General features: G+C 54.4%; 1 protein-coding gene across 1 annotated transcript in view; it reads right to left on the bottom strand.

Moving 5' to 3' along the window:
* COL27A1 (collagen type XXVII alpha 1 chain) overlaps positions 1-18,188 on the bottom strand; it is a 144,170-nt gene that overhangs the window by 54,919 nt on the left and 71,063 nt on the right. Inside the window, exons 17-26 of the mRNA XM_024762185.1 lie at positions 18,137-18,181; positions 14,869-14,922; positions 13,551-13,604; positions 12,861-12,914; positions 9,988-10,041; positions 9,784-9,837; positions 8,156-8,200; positions 6,919-6,972; positions 5,177-5,221; positions 785-838 (exon numbers count right to left, since the gene is read on the bottom strand). Coding sequence (XP_024617953.1) covers positions 785-838; positions 5,177-5,221; positions 6,919-6,972; positions 8,156-8,200; positions 9,784-9,837; positions 9,988-10,041; positions 12,861-12,914; positions 13,551-13,604; positions 14,869-14,922; positions 18,137-18,181 — 513 coding nt within the window. The remainder of the gene's footprint in view (positions 1-784; positions 839-5,176; positions 5,222-6,918; positions 6,973-8,155; positions 8,201-9,783; positions 9,838-9,987; positions 10,042-12,860; positions 12,915-13,550; positions 13,605-14,868; positions 14,923-18,136; positions 18,182-18,188) is intronic.

Raw genomic sequence — 18,188 nt, 5'->3', positions numbered from 1 at the left:
CTGTGAATATAATTACTTCAAAAAGATGTTAAATTTAAAAAAATAAGAGGAAGAAGAGGAGAAAGAGAAGGAGGAGGAGGAGAAGGTGACCAGAAGGTCTGGGACACAGGGAATGATAAGAGGGAGGCACGGGATGAGCCTGGGAAGCTAGGTGGGGCCAGATTAGGACTTCAGTCTTTCCATCTATCCAATGGGAATAATATCAATTCCCGTAGGTCGCCTTCCTGGGGAATCAGATAAACCTTCCCCTCAAGGGCCCATGGGAAATGGGAAGCCACAAGCTATGGGCTGGGAGCCAACGTGGGGCAAAGTGTGGCCATGGAAACTGAATGTGGTTCAAATCCCAGCTCTGCCACTTCCTATCTGGGTCACCTTGAGCAAGTCACCTCCCCTATTGGAGCCTTGGTTATCTGGTCTGTAAAACAAAGCTGCTGGCATTAACAAGGCAAACTAAAGAACTGGGCTCCTTTTTTGAAAGATGACTCTGCCTCCTTCTGTTGCCAGCCCCACGCAGTGCCAGCGCGCAGCTGTGAGCGGCCCAGACCACGTAGATGGCTGTCACACAGACATCTAACTGTGTTTGAGGATGCTGGCAGGAGGACATGGCGGAAGCCCCAGGGGATGCTGGGACACGGAACAATGGCTCTTTGAGGGTCTGGAAGGCCAGGGAAGCGAGGAGAGGCCAGGGAGGGAGGTCTGACACCCCCAGGGCAACTGGCCCCTTCACCTTTTAAAAATTTCAAAACACAAGCTCTATTTGCTTAGATATTCCCACACGACTTACCTTTTCTCCCATGATTCCTGGCTCCCCGACCAGACCAATGAATCCCAGAAGTCCCTATAAGAAATGTGTATAAAAGCAAGAGAAAGAAGGAAGCAACGTGAATTCAGAGATGTGCTGAGTTTCAAAGGTAACTCGCCCACATCTCTCTTCCACCGGAGCTGTCTCCCCGTGTCTCCCACATCTCTCTTCCACCGGAGCTGTCTCCCCGTGTCTCCTGCCCCGTGCCGGGTAACCCAGCCGGCGTGGGGCTGCCACCGAGGAGAGAGTTGTCTCTCTCTGGGCACTGTCCTGACTTCCTTCACTCCACCAGATGGTTCTGATTTTGGAGCCAAGCGGTGGGGCTGCTGCCAGCATCCCTGGGAGAGCCACACATTCTTCCCGTGCCAGAAGCTGGGGGGTGTCCTTCAGAGGTGCTGGGAAGAGGCCTGCCTATGAGAAATCTGTCCCCATCTTTCGGGGCTCTGGGATTGTTTCAAAGAGAGAAACAAACCTGTTGGCGGGGATAGAAGAAACACCCTAACAGCCCTTGCCAAAAAGACCTGATTGAAATCTGGGAAGTGAAGGCCTTTTTACTGTCTTGTGAAAGGCTTCCTCTCCTTTCTGAAAGAGCACACACACACACACACACACACACACGCACGCACACACACATGCACACACACTGTGGTTCCTGTTGCTCTGTTTAACTCCACTGGGTGATAACCGGCCTCTGTGTTCCAGGATTCTTCTAGGTGGCTGCAGGCCTCGCTGCCGCCAGGAGCAGGCGACTGGCTCATCCTCAGTGAGGGCGAAGGGCTTAGTTAGAGGAGTAACGCTGGAAGGCAGGCGATTCCCAGCCCAGACCCCACTCTCTTCTCTGCTAAGGAGAATTCCAGCAGATGGGGGTCTAGTGTGGTTCAGGGCTGCAAAAGTGGCTTTGGAAGAGCCCAGGTTTGTAGCCAAGGGTTTCTGGGAGAATTCGGGAAGACTGAGGGATGAGTGGCTTTGCCCCATAAAACGTGCTCCCTGTCCCCAGACTGTATCCAGAAAGAAATGAGACCTTGAACCTGATCAGAAACAAACCCGAAGTTGTACACTCTGCGGGGCTCAGAGACAGATTTCAAGCGGCAGCTCAGACCGGGACTGTGCGTGTCTCGTGGCTGCAGCCTAGGATTCAACTCTGGTCTGTGTGGCTCCAAAGCCCATGCACCTGTCAGTCACTCCAACACGTGTGGCCATGAGCAGGGCACAGATCTGCCTGGCACTCCGACACTATCACCATACATGGGGGCCTAGTTCCCTGAGTTCACAGACCCTTCGGGGTTGAAGTATGAGGTGAGAGGGGTGAGGTTCAAGGTATGAGATCATGGCTAATAAGTCACAGAAAATAACCAAGTATCCCTCCCATCCTATTCTAATTTATTTTAAAAGGGCACGGGGTTAAGACAGAGGCCTGAGCTCCCAACAAGGGAGCAGTCAGACATTTAGAGGATGCCGAGTAAAGGGAATAAAAGCTGCTCTGTTAAGAGGCCCCTGCCCAGCTGGCCCAGAGAAACAGAAATTTCATAGCTACTTTAAATTTATGAGTTGTTGGGTCCTGGAAGGCAGGCAGGTCATAAACTTCAATGAAGAAACCAAATGGGATCCTCATGAATAAGGGCCATACAGCCCATTCCCCGCCCCCATCCCAGGACACCCTGTCCCCACTGGGGCACTGTCCCGGAACATCCTGGCATCCTGTCCCGTGGGTGGAGCTGAGGCTGGTCCGGGGAAGCTCGCCCCCAAGGCCCAGGGCTTCCACCTGGCAGGGCTGGTGCAGAAGCAGCTCTGACAGCTGTAGACACAGTTGGCTCCTCTCAGCTGGCAAGAGGGCATGCGGGGGGAGGCAACATTGTCACCTACAGTGGGCATGGCACAGACAGGATCTGAGTCCCCGGTTTGGGGGAGGAGGCTGGCCCGGTCCTTATGCAGTCTACAGATAAAGGCCTGTTGTCGACTATGGGGGTTTTTCTCCCTCTCTCCCTGCTCTCATATGACTCTTTGCTGGGTGCTGGGGATGCAATTGGGAACAAGACAGTCGTGGGTCCTCTGCTGGACTAGACATCTCAGGGTTAGGTGTTTAGAGGCCTGGTTTCCCCCGGACAGAGCTTCTTAAAGGCGACGCTCATGCCTTGTAATTATCTTTGTGCGCCCAGCACCTGGGACAGGGCCCGGCAGGCTGGCTGCACTCTTAACTAGCTGTTGGAAAACCGCAAGAGCTCAGGTCAAGGGTTTTCTAGACTCTTCGGGGCAGGTCATGGGAATCCAGCAGGCCTGAGTGTCAACTTGGGCTCTGACGGTTATGTTACCGCCTGGGAGATCTCGGGCAAGTTACTTAACTTCTCAGAGCCTTGGTTTCCTCATCTGCAAAACGGGGCCAATACTACCGACTGTCATAGTGTTGCTGGAGGAACTGCCGGGGATGGTAAGGAAAGTGTTTGGCACAGAGCCTGGCACCTAACAGGTACCTGATAAATGCAGCAGACACTGTGGTTATAAGGAGGTCCTTATACTCTTTCCTGGGGATCCTCTGATTCTGCCATGAACAGGAAATGCCTGCTCCTTCCCACCTCGGGAGGGGGCCGAGGGAACGGCAGGCATGGCACCCCGCGTGCCTAATGGCAGCCACTGGGCTCCTGCCTCACGGCTCAGACAGGTCTCTCCTTCCTGCTCAGCCAGCCAGGCAGCTAGCTGAGGGCTCTACTGAACAAGTGAGCCTGGGGCTGCCCAGGCCAGGTTGCCACTCCTCCTGCCCCAGCTTTGCCACCACCTTACTTGGTCATCTAAGTCAAGCCCACTCTCCTCCATGAATCCCAGCCTGCCAACATGGACCAGGATCCAGGGGTTCTTCACCTAGGGTCCCCGTAAGGCTCCATGGATGGATTTCAGGAGGCGGGGGGGGGGCGGAGGTGGTCCATAAACTTGAATGGGAAAAACTACAACTTTTATTTTCACCAACCTAGTTGAAATTTAGCAAATATGAGTGTAGGCAACAAACCCACAGCACCTGTAATGGTCACATTACCGTCACTGCTGCAGAGTTCAAAATGTATCAGTAAGGCTTGTCACCACTTCAAAATTGAGGTCATGACCGGATCCCGCCGTTAGATCTCGTTATTTAATGCAAGAATAAAGAAACAGATCTTTGTGGAGATCACATTTTAACGTACTGTCCCATTTGTATTTCAATATAATTGATTTCCTTTGTAGTCCTTTGTTTTGTATTTTATGCATTTAAAAGCTCTCTATTCTGAGAAGGGGTCCGTGGCCTTCACCAGCCTGCCAAAGGGGTCCAAGGCACAAAAAATGTTAGGACCCCAGCTAGAGTGATTCCTAAGGACTCTTCGTGTCCTGCCATCTTAGGATTCCGAGTATCTATTTCCCGAGGGCCCTACCACGAGCATAACTGTGAAATTAAATTTGCTGAACCTATTGCCTGTTTTTTTCCAATGAGGAAATACATCCAGGCCACGGCCGCCCTTCCAATCTCCCAGGCTTCCCGCAGAATACACTCGAATAACACTGGAAAGGTTTCAAAAATCCAGTGCTCCCCCTGCTTTAGTTCCTTTCTTCCCCCCAACAGATGTTGCAGGCCTGGTGAGGAAGCTCATCGTGTGACTCTCACGCCATTGATGGTGTTTCTCAGTGGAGACAAATTCTTCTGGGTCCCCAGCATCATTGCTCCTTCCAGCCTGAGGCAGCTCCTCACAGCGTTCAGAAGGTGGGGTCCTCCTTTAAAGGAGTGGAGGAGACTGCTACCTTCCAACCCGGCCTACAAGCCCAGAGGTGATGCTTTCAGGAGGCACGGGGCTGCAGAGGGGGGACGGAGGCCGGCCATCCACCCAGCAGCCTCCAGCACCGAGGGCCCTGGACCTCCTTCTCAATGACCACTTGTCACCTCCTCTGCTCTTCAGACCCTGACCCGACTTCCCAACTATCCAGACCCACTGGTTTGAATTTCATCTTCTTTATAATTTAGGGATGCCTGGACCAAGAGTCCCTGGCAAGTGGCTCTGCTTCTCTGGTCTTCAAGCTTCCCCGTTAAATTGAGCACGAAGGGCTCAAAGCATAAAGGGCTTTTCCACTTTTCACGTTCTGGGAGCAAAGTCACGTAATGTCTTTGGGCGAATGCCCCCAGAACATCTGCAGAATCAGGGCGTGGGGCGTGACTGCTGTGACTGAGATTCATGGCTTTCTCATTCAGTGACCTCAACTCCCTCAGAGCCAGAGTCTGTCCGTGTCAATGAAAGGGGAAGATGAGCGGACCTACCTCTCCAGCTGGGATGGGGAATGAATGAGGTGTGTGTGTGTGCTTCCCACAGTGTAAGCGCTCAGTAAAGGGAGCCGATATGCTCCAAGACAGCAGTGACTCACCTGCTCACCCACGGGTCCCGGTCGTCCAGGATTGCCTGGTTCTCCCTGCAGAGGAACAGAGGAGGGTCACTTGGCATGGGTGACAGGAGTCTAGGCCTCCTGGGGGACACCCCAGTTGAGTGGCCTTAGTCCCCACTGGTGGGGATGGACCAGGAAACTCAACTCCAGAGTCTGGCCTTGGAGACTCCAAACAAGTGGCAGGGTCAAGGGATACTGGGACAGGACCTCTGGCCCCAGGGATGACCCCAGTCACCATTCCCTCAGAGTGGCCCTGGGCAGATTACTTGGCACGAGATCTGTATCTCATTTGGGCCCTTCATCAACCCATTTTGTGGAGATAGATAGAAACTGAAGCTCAGAGAGGTGAAGAGATAGAAACTGAAGCTCAGAGAGGTAAAGTGACCTTCTGGAGGTCACACAGTGCGCTGGAAGCAGGGCTAGAATTGGAACTTTGGCCTGACTGATGGAAATCCCCATTCCTACTGCACCAGGCTGCCCCACCGCAGGACGTGCAGGGAACTGGGGAGTCAGGGCGCCTGAGTACTGGACCTAACCCACCAGAGCTCTGCCACCAGCTCACAAGTGACTCTGGTGGGTCTCGTCTCTGCTCTGGGCTCGGCGTCCCCAGTTACAAATAAGGAAAATAAATCAGACTCATTTGTCTCTGAGGCTATTTCCAGCTCTCATACCAGGTGGCCATTCGCAGCCTCGTCTGTCTGCTGGGACGGCTCCTGCCTCTTCTGCAGCCATAGCCACACTGGTGAGCAGACCCACGGGATAAATCCACCCAGGCTATGTCACTGCTCCCACTACAGAAAGACAGCGGGTATCTGAGGGAGAAAGGCCAAGACCTCAGAGGGCAGGACGTGAGCTTGGACCAGCCAGGAGTTTGGTTTACAAATGGATGTGGTGCCTTGTGATCCCGGCTCGAGCCTCAGCCTCCACCCCAACTCCTCCCCCAGACCTCACACTTGGGACCCCCAGAAGGGCCAGACAGACACAGACACGGGGGCCATTTCCACTGAGGGGAGGGGACGTGGACAGCCTGGGTCCCCCAGCTCTGCCCTCACCCTCTGTGCGCTTGCCCAGCTGTAAACTTGGTCCAGTGATCCCTGCCCAGGACGGCTGGGGAAATCCAGCCTCTTCAAAGGGAGTGCCTGGAAGGGCATTAAGCTGCCGATGTGTTGAGGGTCACACTCTCCTACTGGGGCCAGTTCTTTTTTGATAACTTTAAAAGAACTGTTAATAATAAATGAAATGCATGTTTATGGTACGTGATGGGGAAAATACAGAAGCCCAGAGAAGAAAATGGAGATCTCCTGCAATCCCACCACCCAGAGATAACCCCCGTCCACATTCCAGCCTTTGCTCTGAGCCTTCGGGAACAAGCGTAACCAGCCCCTCTTCCGCTATGTGATCTGCTTCCTACACCCCCGCCATCACCCCCCGCAATGCACAGGCATTTTCCTGTCTTGTAAAATCTTCCAGCGTGCCATCTTTGGTGGCTACGTTGTACCCCATTGCTTGAACGCTGCCCCACTGGGAGACACTGAGGTTCTGTCCATTGTTTCCTCTTCGTTAGCCATACATACTCTGTGATAAACGGGGACCATTTCCTCCCTTTTTCACAACAGGCCAGGGATTCAGGGGTCATCCTAGGGCCTCACAGGTTGGCTCCCCCTCTCTCCTCTCTTCCCCAGGCGTTCTCTCCTCCCTGCCCAGTCACTTCCAGGTCCCCTCACCTTCAAGCCATCCGGGCCAGGTCTTCCAGGAAACCCCTTTCTGCCAGGTTGACCCTGCAACAGGGAGAGGTGAGTGAGAGAAGCCAGGAGGGGGCAGGGATGCAGAGCCCCACGTCTCTAGGCTGCCAACTGTCCTTGGGGAGGCAGGGAAGGTCTCCAGCTGTGTGACCTTGGGAGGTCCCCCTTCCCCGCTGGTCTTGTTTGCTAATGGGGATGATGAAACCTGCTTTCAAGGAGTGAGGAAAAGGAAGGGACTGGAACAGAAGATAAAGGACACAGGGGGAATGGAGAGTTTACACTAGTGGTCCTCAAGGTGCGGTCCAGGGCCCTCTGGGGGTCCCTGAGACCCCTTCACTGGAGATTTCACTGGAGGTCAAAACTATTTTCATAAGAAATTAAGCTGTCATTTGCCCGTGTCACTCATTTTCATGAACGTAAGTGGAGTTTTCCAGCGGCTACACAACACGTGGTATCATCCACAGATGGAACGGAGGCAGACTGGAGAATCCAGCTGACTCCTATTAAGCCAGACGTTAAAGAGATTTGCAAAATATGTAAAACAATGCCACTCTTTTCATTAGATGATTTTGCTTTGGAAAATATAGCTATATTTTTTTTAAAAAAACTATTATTTTTGTTAACATGAAACGGGTTTGTTATTAGTTTTGAAAGAACTGATCCAAAGTTTCTCAGTTTTAAGTACTCATATCGATGTAACCTACACAAAGAAAAGCATTTTGGGCCCTCAATCATTTTTAAGAATGTAAAGAGGTCCTGGGACCAAAAAAATCCACAACCTGCCAATTTATGCAATCGCGACTGAAGGTGGGGCAGGACACACACCTTCTTTCTGGAAGCTCACTTGGAGCAGAGGATAGAATGCAGAGTCAGTTTCCAGGCAGGGCATCCTCGCTTCCTGGCTATGAGATACTGGGCTAAGCCCTTCGCTCTTTGAGCCTTGAGGGCCTTGAATGAAACTAAGCAAGGCACTGTCTCTCTCACAGGAGAATCAAATGAACGGAAATGGATGCGCAAAGCACCAACACACAGTAGGTGCGCAAGAACAGTTTCCTGCCCCTTGTCTCTCTCCTCTGGGGTCTGTCCTAGCTCCATCCCTCGGGGGGCCCAAGGCCCTCACTGACAACTTCTCTCCAGAGCACCACCCAGATGTTGCCCACCTGCACACTGTTGGCTCAGCACTGACAAATCCCACCTCCCCCGAGCCAGCAACACTCACCTCCAAGCCAGGGGCCCCCGGTGGCCCCATGGGTCCCTCATCTCCCTAGAGTCGGGAGACACGAGAGAGGAACAAAAAGGAGAAAGTTAACCCAGCGGTTGCCTTGGAGAACTTGACCTGTTAGGAGGGGAAGGGGTGGGCACAGGAGAGCTCTCCTGGACCTAGAAATGGTGCACCTGGGTCCCCTGCCTAGCCCCACCCAAGGCAGAGGCCTAGAGGCCAGGCCACATGGGGGCTTCTGTGTGAATGGGGCTCCAGCTGCCCTGTGAATGTGGTTAGCTCGGGCTGGTGGTAGTGCTGGGCAGGAGAGCCAAACCCTATCATATGCTGTGGGAGTAGAGCCCAGACAGCAGCTCAAAGATACGGGCTCTGTTCTGAGCTCTGCCATTTACTCGGTGAAAGAACTTACCCTCACCGTGCCTCAGTTTCCCCACCTGTAAAAGGGTGCAGGGCAGAGAGGATCATACTAAACTCTGATGAGTAGCCTAAGTTGAGTTCCTGGAGGAGAGCCACGATGCCTCATTCTTTTTTGAAGGATGAGTGCGCCCAGGGTCTAGTGGGTGTGTGGTGCATGAAGGCTGGGAGGCGGGCACAAGAGAGGGAAGAGATGGAGGACCGAATGAATGTACGAGTGGACAGGTGAATCAATGAAGACATGAGCAAGTGGCAGGCATACGAGTGGTAACGTGGTAACGTGAGAGTAGACGGAAGCACGGGGCTGGTGCTGTCTTTCCCTCCTACCCTCCTTCCGGCTTCCCACCCGTGGAGATGCCTCAGGCCCTCCCACAGGCTCAGGCAGCCTCCAGACTGGCCCGTATGGCATGCCAGACCCGGAACCAGCCTGAGAAGCCACCCATGTCAGCCAGATGACTGCCTGTGGTCGTGGTGAGTCTGGGCCTCCTGCACCCTCACCCAGGGCTGTGTGTCACGGGGGACCTGAGGCCTGAGGCCAAGGTGTGCAGTGGAGGGCCTCGTGCATGGGAAAAACCTGGGACCAGCCCCTGAGGCATCCAACAGCCCTCCACCTGATGCTCCAACAGGCCCAGAGAACTTGTCAATCCCCTTCATCATGAATGAGTCAATCAGCACATCTTTACTCTGCCATTTACTAGCTGCACTAGTCTTGTCATTCTCTGGGGAGGCCGGAGGCGGCCCCCGGGAGCCCAGAAGTTACAGGGTCTATGCCGTGGGCTTTGGGTTCAGCAGACCTGGGTTGGAATCCTAGTGCTGCCTGCCACTAACCATGGGACCCGACATCGTGTCTTTATTCCCCTGAGATTCAGGACCTCACGTGAGCTGACGATTCCTTCCCTCCCAAATCAATACCCCAATAAACTGTGCTGCTGTGAGCAGAAGCAGTGGCGGTGGCTCTGAGAGAGAAAACCTCAGGGCAATGGGGTTGCCGTGGTGGGAGTGACCCACCAGTCAGGCCGGGGCAGAGAAGGACCCAGAAAAGGTCACGGGGCAGGGCTGTAAAGGGTGAGCTGGAGGGCAAGCCTGAGCTGGCCCCTGGGCCCTGTGTCTCCTGACTGAGGGGCCCTGGCCCTCATCTAAGGCCTCCGGGACCCAGGAGAGAGCAGGCTGGGAGCTGGGAGGGATGGGCAGGGGGCAGGGCCAGACGGTCTCACCTCTGGCCCCAGCTGCCCACGGGGTCCCGGCAGGCCTCGAGCTCCAGGCTTACCCTGGTGAGAAGGGAACAAAAAGGGGTCTCAGAGGCAGCACCTCCATCTCCATCACAGGCTGGCAAGACTCCTGCTGGCTTGCAAGCAGGCCCATGGTTTCCAAAGAGTTGTCATCCTCATTAGCCGGAGCTCCCCTGGGCAGGGACTCACCTTCATGCCTTCCTGGCCGTTGTCCCCAGGGGGGCCAATGTCTCCGGGAAATCCCTGAACGGAAGCAGAGGGTAGAAGTCACCCAGGGGGACTATGAAGGGAAATGCCAAGGCCACAGGTCCTACAGGGGGACCGACCTGGATTTCCATCTCATCCTGCAGGGGATGTGACGCTGGGCCATCAGTTATCACAGTTCTAAAACAAAGAATCAGCCCCTACACTTCAGAGAGGTGCTGAGAAAATTAAGGAAGACAAGGCAGGAAGGTCTCAGCACAGGAACAAGCACATACAAGTTCGTCCAATCCAGACTTTCCCAAGTCCTAAGCCTGGGGCAGCCAGGGCCTCAGAGCCAGCCGTCCTCTGCACTGAGAAGTGCCATCCTTTACTGCAGGGATCCTCTGTGTTCTGGGTTTGTTGTGACTTTGAAAGCCTCGAAAAGGACTGATCTAGTAAATCTCAGCTCGTATCAGAAGCTGAAATTCCCACTGAGATTTACTAGATGGAAGACTAGTACATCCATTTACAATGGAAGCTTCTTCCTGACACGGAGCAGAATCTCCTCCCTTCCCCAACGGAAAAGGCCTGCCCTTCTCTGTCCCTTCTAGTCAGGGGCCCAGGGCCCCTCAGTCTGGCTTCCTCCAACTGCCCTGCTTCCAATGTTGCTGATCACTAGGACACCCACGCTTCTCTGGGTGTGAACTGACCAGCACAGGCCAGTATAAGAACATCCCCTTCCTTGTCCTAGGTGTAATACCTCTGTTAATTCAGCCTAGAACCCCATTTGCTTTCAGGGCAGACCCACTACTCCCTTTGGTTTCTGCCAGCCAGAAACCAAAGCCTTCTTATATGAATCCCTGAGATCAGAATGCTCCCCCACTCCGCCTTTGTAAGTGGCTTTTTCCCCTTCCTCTTTTGAGCTTTTGGTAACTCCCATTAAGTTCCAGCTCAAGCCTTCTCTCACTCTTCTCATTAGCAAAGGCAAGAACGGTCCTGAATTTGGAGCTAACACACATGGAGCTAAAGCCCCATGTGTTTTTCTTCAAATTGAAAGACTCAAAGTCCCATTCTGCCCCGACTCACTGTGTGACCCCGGACAGGTTTCTAAGCCTCTCTGGGCCTCAGCTTCCTCACCTCTAAAATGGCGACCATAAAATCATCTAACAGGGCTGTTCCGAGGCTTAAAGAGAATAACGTGAGTACAGCACTTAGTTCAGTATTTGGCACCTGGTAAGCACTCGATAAAAATCTGCATTCCAAAGGGTTTTGGGTCCTGCGTCCTGGGAAAACAAAACAAGTCTGCCTGGGGTGGGCCTGTCTCCAGGGAGAACTTGAAGGTCAGGATCCTGATCAAATCCTAGCACTCACACAGCTCGGACCCACTGATGAGTGCGAGAGCTAATTCACACGGGGGCTAGGGAGCTGGAGCTGCACCCACGGTCGGTGGCCGAAAAGAGGCAAAGACCCGGGAAGGCGCTGACACGCTCGTCAGCTTCTGTGTCTTCAGCTGCGCCGAGCCATCTTCTGGATACTGAGTCCGCCAATCCAAACAGAACGCAAAGATGGGGGAGGAAGACCCCACCCCCGTCTGTCCAGGGCCCCAGGAGGGAGCCAAAGAGCAAATAAAGACCTTCTTTGCTACAAGTAGCAGAGTGACCCTGAGGAGGTCACTCCGCTGCTCTGTGACTCAGTTCCCTCATCTGTAAACGGTGGTAGCGATATCTCCCTCACTGGTTGTGGTGGCCATTCGATCAGTTTTCATCCCAAAGATACTACGCGGCCTCCTGGCATGAGGAGGTGCCTAATAAATGGGAAGCAGCAGGCTTTCCACCCGCACTGGCCAGACTGCTGGGAAACCTGGACTCTCAGAAAAGTCTTTTTCCAGTGACCAGGGGAAGGAACCAGGTCCATGGAAGAGAGGCCAAGTCCATTCGTCTAAAGATAGGACTGTGTCATGGCCAAAGTCAACAGAGTGGAAAGCAGAACTTGTAGGTTTCAGGAAACACTCTCTCTTCCATCCGGGGGATACCAGGAGTGATCTTTGGAAGGATCTGGAGAACCCGGCAGAATTAGACTTCTGTCTCTGAGACCTCACGAATGTGCAAGGCCCCAGGCCAGGGAGGTGTGTAGAGGTGGGGTGGGGGCTAGGGCTGACCTAGACCCCCTGAGACAGACAGTAGCCCTAGCACTGTCCACCCTGTTCTCCAGAGCTGGTCCCCGTACTGGGGTTTGGGGAGGGGTGGGGGGAGAGCAAAAGGGGCTCGACTAGCTGCCTCGCTCCTTTGTACATAAATGCCAGGGGATGAACGTTTAACGTACCTGTGCTGGTTATCACATGTATCAGAAACTCTCAGGTTCTACTGACTCAACTAGAGTTGTTACGTTAATTGCTTTATCCATCCTTCACTATTTCTCCTTCTCCATCGAACACCAGAATTGTACACTTGTCCCCTGCTCCCCCGTGTGAGCCGTGAGCCCTGCACTTCTCCAGGGTGGCTGCTGGTAGTTACAAAAGTTCCAGGGCTCAGAGGGGTTGGATGCCTCAAACCTCAGGGTAGAGGATGTGGGGAGCTCCTGTGAAGGGTCGAGGCAGTAGAGCTCAGAGGGTTTTCTTGATGTTTGTTCTGGAAACTGTAAAGGTGGCTACGAAGCTGGGGAGGCTGTCTGAGGCCAGCTTCTGTGCCACTGCCTTTGAGAGCCTCTAGGGAAGCCGGAAGGCACAGAGGCAGAAAAGGAATTTCTATTCTCAGCCCCATCTCTCATCTGCTGTGTGACCCCAGGCAAGTCTCTCCCTGTCTCTGAGCCTTGGTTTCCCAAGCACAACAAACACCCAGTCCCAGTAGCAGCCAGACACAGAGAAATAGGGTATTGCATACCTCGGGTCCAGGGGGCCCAGGAAACCCAACGGATCCTTTGTCTCCAACTTTGCCCTATGGAAGAGAAGAGATTGTGGAGGAGGCAGGGCTAAGTGAGGGTCTACCTTCCCTGGATCTCCTGTATTAGCCCCCTGGCTGGGGGTGGTTGGAAAACTCAGGAGAATATGAGTGAAATCTGCCTAGGTACCCGCAAGGAGCTACGGTTCAAACCCCATCTCCCACACTTGCTAGCCACAGGATCCAGGGCAAGTCACTTCACCTGGGAACCTCACTTTCCCCATCTGCAAAACGGGAGCGATAATAAGTCTCTAACTCCTGGGGTTGTTGGCAGACTTCAGAGAGGTATAGCACAGGAAGGATCTGATACACAGTAACATCCAATAAATAAACAACACCCACTGCTATTATTAATAATGTTACTATTAGTTATGAGACATCGGGAGCCCTGATTCTCACCAGAGGTCTGCCAGTGACTGATGCCTATCTATGGCGCTGGCTGTACTCCTGCCCCTCTGGGCCTCAGTGTCCTCATCTGTAAAATGGGTGAATCTCCATTTCTGCTCTGCCCTATTCGCCTCCCAGAGCTGCTGCGAGAGGAAAGGAGATCCTGGATGTGAAAGCATCTCTGGCCACATTCCATGACCATTTGGAGAGTGTGAGGTTGGGGATCTCAGAGCAGAAGGTACTTACCACAGGCCCTGGCTTCCCCCGTGCGCCTGGGAACCCTGGTAAGCCCTGGCTCCCCTGAAAAAGATGCAGAGCAAACTGTGGTTAGTTAGGACCGGAAATGGCCAGATGAACGGCTGCTTGGTCATCCTTGCCGGCCTGAGGCTTGGAGAACATCCACATTTAGGGGGAGGATGAGCTCCCCAGTCCTTTTCCCTGCTTGCAAGTTCCAGCTTGGCAGCCCTATAGGCTGGGACCCGGGGATGCAAAGGTGAAACAGCAGCTCCTGTCCTCACCAGGTGATCCTGGAACCCGGGACCCTGGGCCTCCAAGCAAGCACTGAAGCACCCTTGATGCCTGGGGAAGTCTGGAGCCTGGGGCCCAGCTGGAGAGGCAGCCAGGCCTGCGTGGCTCGCAACCCGGAGACACTGAGGCTGGGTCAGGACAGGCCAGCCAGAAGGGAGGGGAGAGGAAGAGGCAGAGCTGGCCAACATCTGGGTCTCGTTGACTGGCTGGGTGAGGTCCAGATGTGGCCACATGGTGCCGGACGCAGGCAAAGAGGAGCCGGCCTCGGCAGGCTGCCTGGGTTCCTCGGTCGGTCAGGTCAGCTACTCACTCAGACGTGTCTTAAATGTTCACCAGTCTGCAGGACCCTAAGCTGAGCTCCTCCAGGCCAGCCGGGGGCCCTATCCTTGGGAACCTGCTGTCTGCAGGGGGCTGAGCACAAATCCCCATCAACCAGTGGAGAAATGTGCTACCGCAGGTGATGGGCAGGGAATGAGAATGGCAGAGAAGGGAACGGTCACTTCCTGAGCAGGTAGAGAAAATGGCACCCACGCGGGGTTCTGCGGCGGGGCTGGGCCGTGCACAGGCGGGACGGAGGGTGTGCCCGGCTAGGCAGCAGTGTGCAAGCTTGAGGTGCAGCGGGCAGGTCAGTGGGGCTGGAGCACAGGGCTAGAAGGGCGAGGGGCAGGAAAGTGTCAGAGCGTCCTGTGCACTGGGGGTCCGAGTGCCGGGGCAAGGAGCCGGGACACCACTCTGGGGGCAGTAGGGAGCCATGGATGGGCTGAGAGCACAGAGCAGAGCTGGGCCCTCAGAACAGTTTTGTGGCGGTGAGGAAGACAGCCTGGGAGGGAAGAGGCTGGGGCCTGGGAATAAGTCAGGAGGCCATTGTGAAGTCCAGGGAAGAGACAGTGAGAGGGTAGACGGAGGATGGAGAAGACAGGATTGTGTGAAAGGAAGCCATCCTACAGGCGGGTCCTGGCCCTTGACGGACCCTGGGAAGGAAGCCAGAGCAGAGAAGGGCAGGGCAGGGGGCAGGGGGCGAATCTGCTGCAATTACCTTGTCTCCTTGGAATCCGGTATCTCCTGACATACCCGGAACCCCTTGTTCACCCTAAATACACACCAGCAAAGAAGGTTACGATGGAGACCACGGTGGGTTCTGGAAGTCTCCCCGACATCCAGACCCACTGGGAGGGTACAGCTCTGCTGAGGCTGTTCCCAAAGTCGATCTGCCCAGCAGCAGCCTTGTTAGAGAAAAGGGCAGCTCCCAGCCCTGCCCTGCCCCCGGTAGGGAAGGTAGGCCCTGGGGGGACAGAGCCAGCTTACGTGCAGGTCTGCCTGGGCTTGCTCAGGTAGCTAAACATTCCACTCATAGAAAACTAAACTGCCCAGTGTCACCTGGCCTTGTCAGGAGCACAGACACTTGAGGGTCAAAGGAGCTGTGCCACGATCTTTCAACCTCCTCCTCACCAACTGGGGCCACACAGAGGAGCTTGCAGCCTGGACAGTGGCCCTGCACCGCTGACGGTTCTGAGCGCTTGCATCTGTTGCTTGACATTTTTCACCACCAGGCTGTGAGCTGTCATTTCGTCCTTCTGTGGGAGTTTCTATGCCAGCAATCTGCTTCGGTCTACTGCTAATTAGCTGCTGTTAATCACCTATAGCATGAGAAACCGGAGCACCTGGCTACTTAAGACTATGTGTAAACAGCGAGTCAACTGGCCTCGAGTTAGGTCTGGGTGTTTCTTTGCTAAGATGACACACTGCGTGGGCTTGGTGACACTGATTCCGGCTGTCGGAGGCCTCTTCTAGTCCGTGCCTGTATTCAGCCACGTCCTGGTAAATGAGCTGTCGCAGAACCAGATTGGGAGACGTTTCTCCTTGGAGCTGGACGTGTCTCACACAGCCCTCATCATTTCCAGCTTCCCATGTTGGTACATTGGCCCCAGGACTCAGAAAACATTCACAGCCCCGGGAGCAGTTGGAGGAATGGGGAGAAAAACCCAGGAAGAATGGAGAATCTTAGAGAACTCATGTCGTGCCGCTAAGGCCATGATCCAGCAGAACTCCCTTGGTAGAACAAAAGCCAGATTTTTTTTTTAAATAAAAAAAAAAAATGTTAACTTACTTTGGTTTTTCCAGTTTGGAAAATCTTGTACAATATCCCAGAATTTTAGGAACCAAGGAACATTTTTTTTAAATGTCCAAAGGAGGAGTAAGATGGTTTTAAAAAAAAAGTTTCAAAAGCACCTAAGAAATCAAGACAATGGATTTGGAGAAAGCTGGGCTTGGCTCAGAAGCCTGGGTTCCAGAATGTGCCACCACGGGGGGAGGGGGAGCCAGGTTGTTGTAAGTGGGACTGAGGCCAGGCTGGGTCATGGACAATCTGGGATTCTGGGCAGGATGACCATGGAACATGAAGGGGTATCTCCATCACCCCAGGGGAGGGCCGGGGGTAGGGTGGGAGTGAAGAGGGGATGATCCGAACCCTGACCCCCGAAATATTAAGACCCTGCCCCAGCCAAAGGGGCAGAAAAGAGATTTTTTTGCTTTTCTTATTTTTCTTTTTTTTCAACACTTAAGACTTATTGGATTTTCCTGAGATCTACGAGCAGGAAAATAATTTTCTCCTCTTTTTTTTTTTTTTCCAGTGCTTTCACCTCTCTCAATGTCCCAGGCACCAGCGGTCAGCAAGCCAGCCGAGTTCTATGTAACACATTGATTGCCAGGTTCCTGAAGAAACAGTGAGCTGGAGGCCAGCTCTGCAAAGGGCCTATAAAAAGCTCCCTGCCTACACTCCTATTTCCCCCACTTCCTTCCGCTCCTCCATGACTTCAACATTTCCAGAGTGCTGACGACTCACACCGCAGGGTAAACAGGTAGCTGTGGGGAAGCCCCACCTCCAGCAGAAAGCCCCTGCATCTCCAGAGCGAAGGCCGTGGAAGAGGGGGCTTAGCAAAGGCAGCAGGGCAGAGCCAGGGGGCAGAGCTGAGTCGGCGAGGCTGAGGGAGCTGCAGCTGGGGGCTTGGGCATGACAGGAGGAGATGGGAAAGGGGGAAACAGATGAGAAGACTGAGCACCGCACGGCTAGGTACCTAGGGGTGGGAGTGGGTGAGACAATCTGGGGTGCCCATTTCTGCCCAGCAGCTCTAACTTTCTGAGTCCAGGGTCTGGGCTGGCTCCAATAGATCACTGAGTTTCCTTCGATGCGTCTCTTCTCCTCTTTGGGTCTGCTTCCCCGGCTGTGAAATGTAGGCACTGGAGGAAGTGACTTCTAAGGGCCTCACTGGCTCTGCCCTGCCGACCTGTCTTGCTTCGTGATGGAGGTCTCTGTGGGCAGTGCCTGGGTTCAAATCCTGACACTACTTACCAGCTGTCTGTGCTCGGCAAGCTTCCTATCTCACAGAGGGGTGGAGGATGCCCGGGCTAAGCCCCGCAGAGCACTCAGAGCGGGCCCAGCGCCAGTACCTGTTCCTGTTCCTCAGATTTAGGAGGAGCAGAGCCACCTGAAGACAGGTGCAGAGGCAGCCTGGCCCCGGGAGCAGCTGAGCAGCTCTTATTGGCTCAGGTTTATGGAACCTGGGATGTTGCCAGAAGTTCTCCCACACTCCCTGAGGCAGAGGGGAGGGCGGGGAGATGGCCACAGGGCAGAACACAGGGGCACCACTCCCTGCCCTCCATGTCTCTTGGCTCAGATGCTGCAGGACCCAGGCCAGGTGCTGCCCCATGCTGGGCCCCGGGGTCCCACCTACCCACCTCCAGCTCTGGTTTGGCCCGGGGTCAGTTCAGCAGCAGGGCTGCGGAGGGCACGTGGCAGCTGGCAGGAAAGCAGGTGGGAGCTCAGGGGCCCGTCCTGGTTTTTCCGTTGCATTTTCAGACTCTGGGATGGGGCTCCCTCTTCTCATCTGGGCAGCTGATGCGTATCTGTTTCCTCCTATGCCTGGGAGGGGTCTCTGGACCCCCCATCAGCCCTGCCCTGGGGCCCATCATCTCAGCACCGCTCCTCCCCGCCCACCCCGTGTTCTGTGGCTTTGGCCTCAGCTTTGCTCCCCCAATTCGGAGACCTGCCTTACCCTACCCCCGACCCGGATCTCGAGAGCCCCCCACACTCTGTCTGCCAAGGTCTGCGTGCCTCCAGAGCCATCAGCCTGGGTCCCACCCAGAGTTAACAAGGAAGAAGCTGGGGAGTGCAGATCTAGCGGGGCCAGAGGGGAGGCAGTAAGAGCGCAGGGGAGTGGACCTGGCAAGAAACCAGCAGCAGCGTCGAGGCTGAGGGGGTTCGCATGCAGACAAAACACAGTGCAATAAGGGAGTATTCAGATCACCTTATCACCTTTCAGTCCGGGTTCCCCCACGTTTCCCATCAGTCCCTGCAAG

The sequence above is a fragment of the Neophocaena asiaeorientalis genome, unplaced genomic scaffold (genome assembly GCF_003031525.2).
Source record: "Neophocaena asiaeorientalis asiaeorientalis breed wild unplaced genomic scaffold, Neophocaena_asiaeorientalis_V1.1 scaffold78, whole genome shotgun sequence".
Lineage (NCBI taxonomy): Eukaryota > Metazoa > Chordata > Mammalia > Artiodactyla > Phocoenidae > Neophocaena > Neophocaena asiaeorientalis.
Note: the sequence above shows the minus strand (reverse complement) of the source record. Positions and strands in the feature narration are given on the sequence as shown.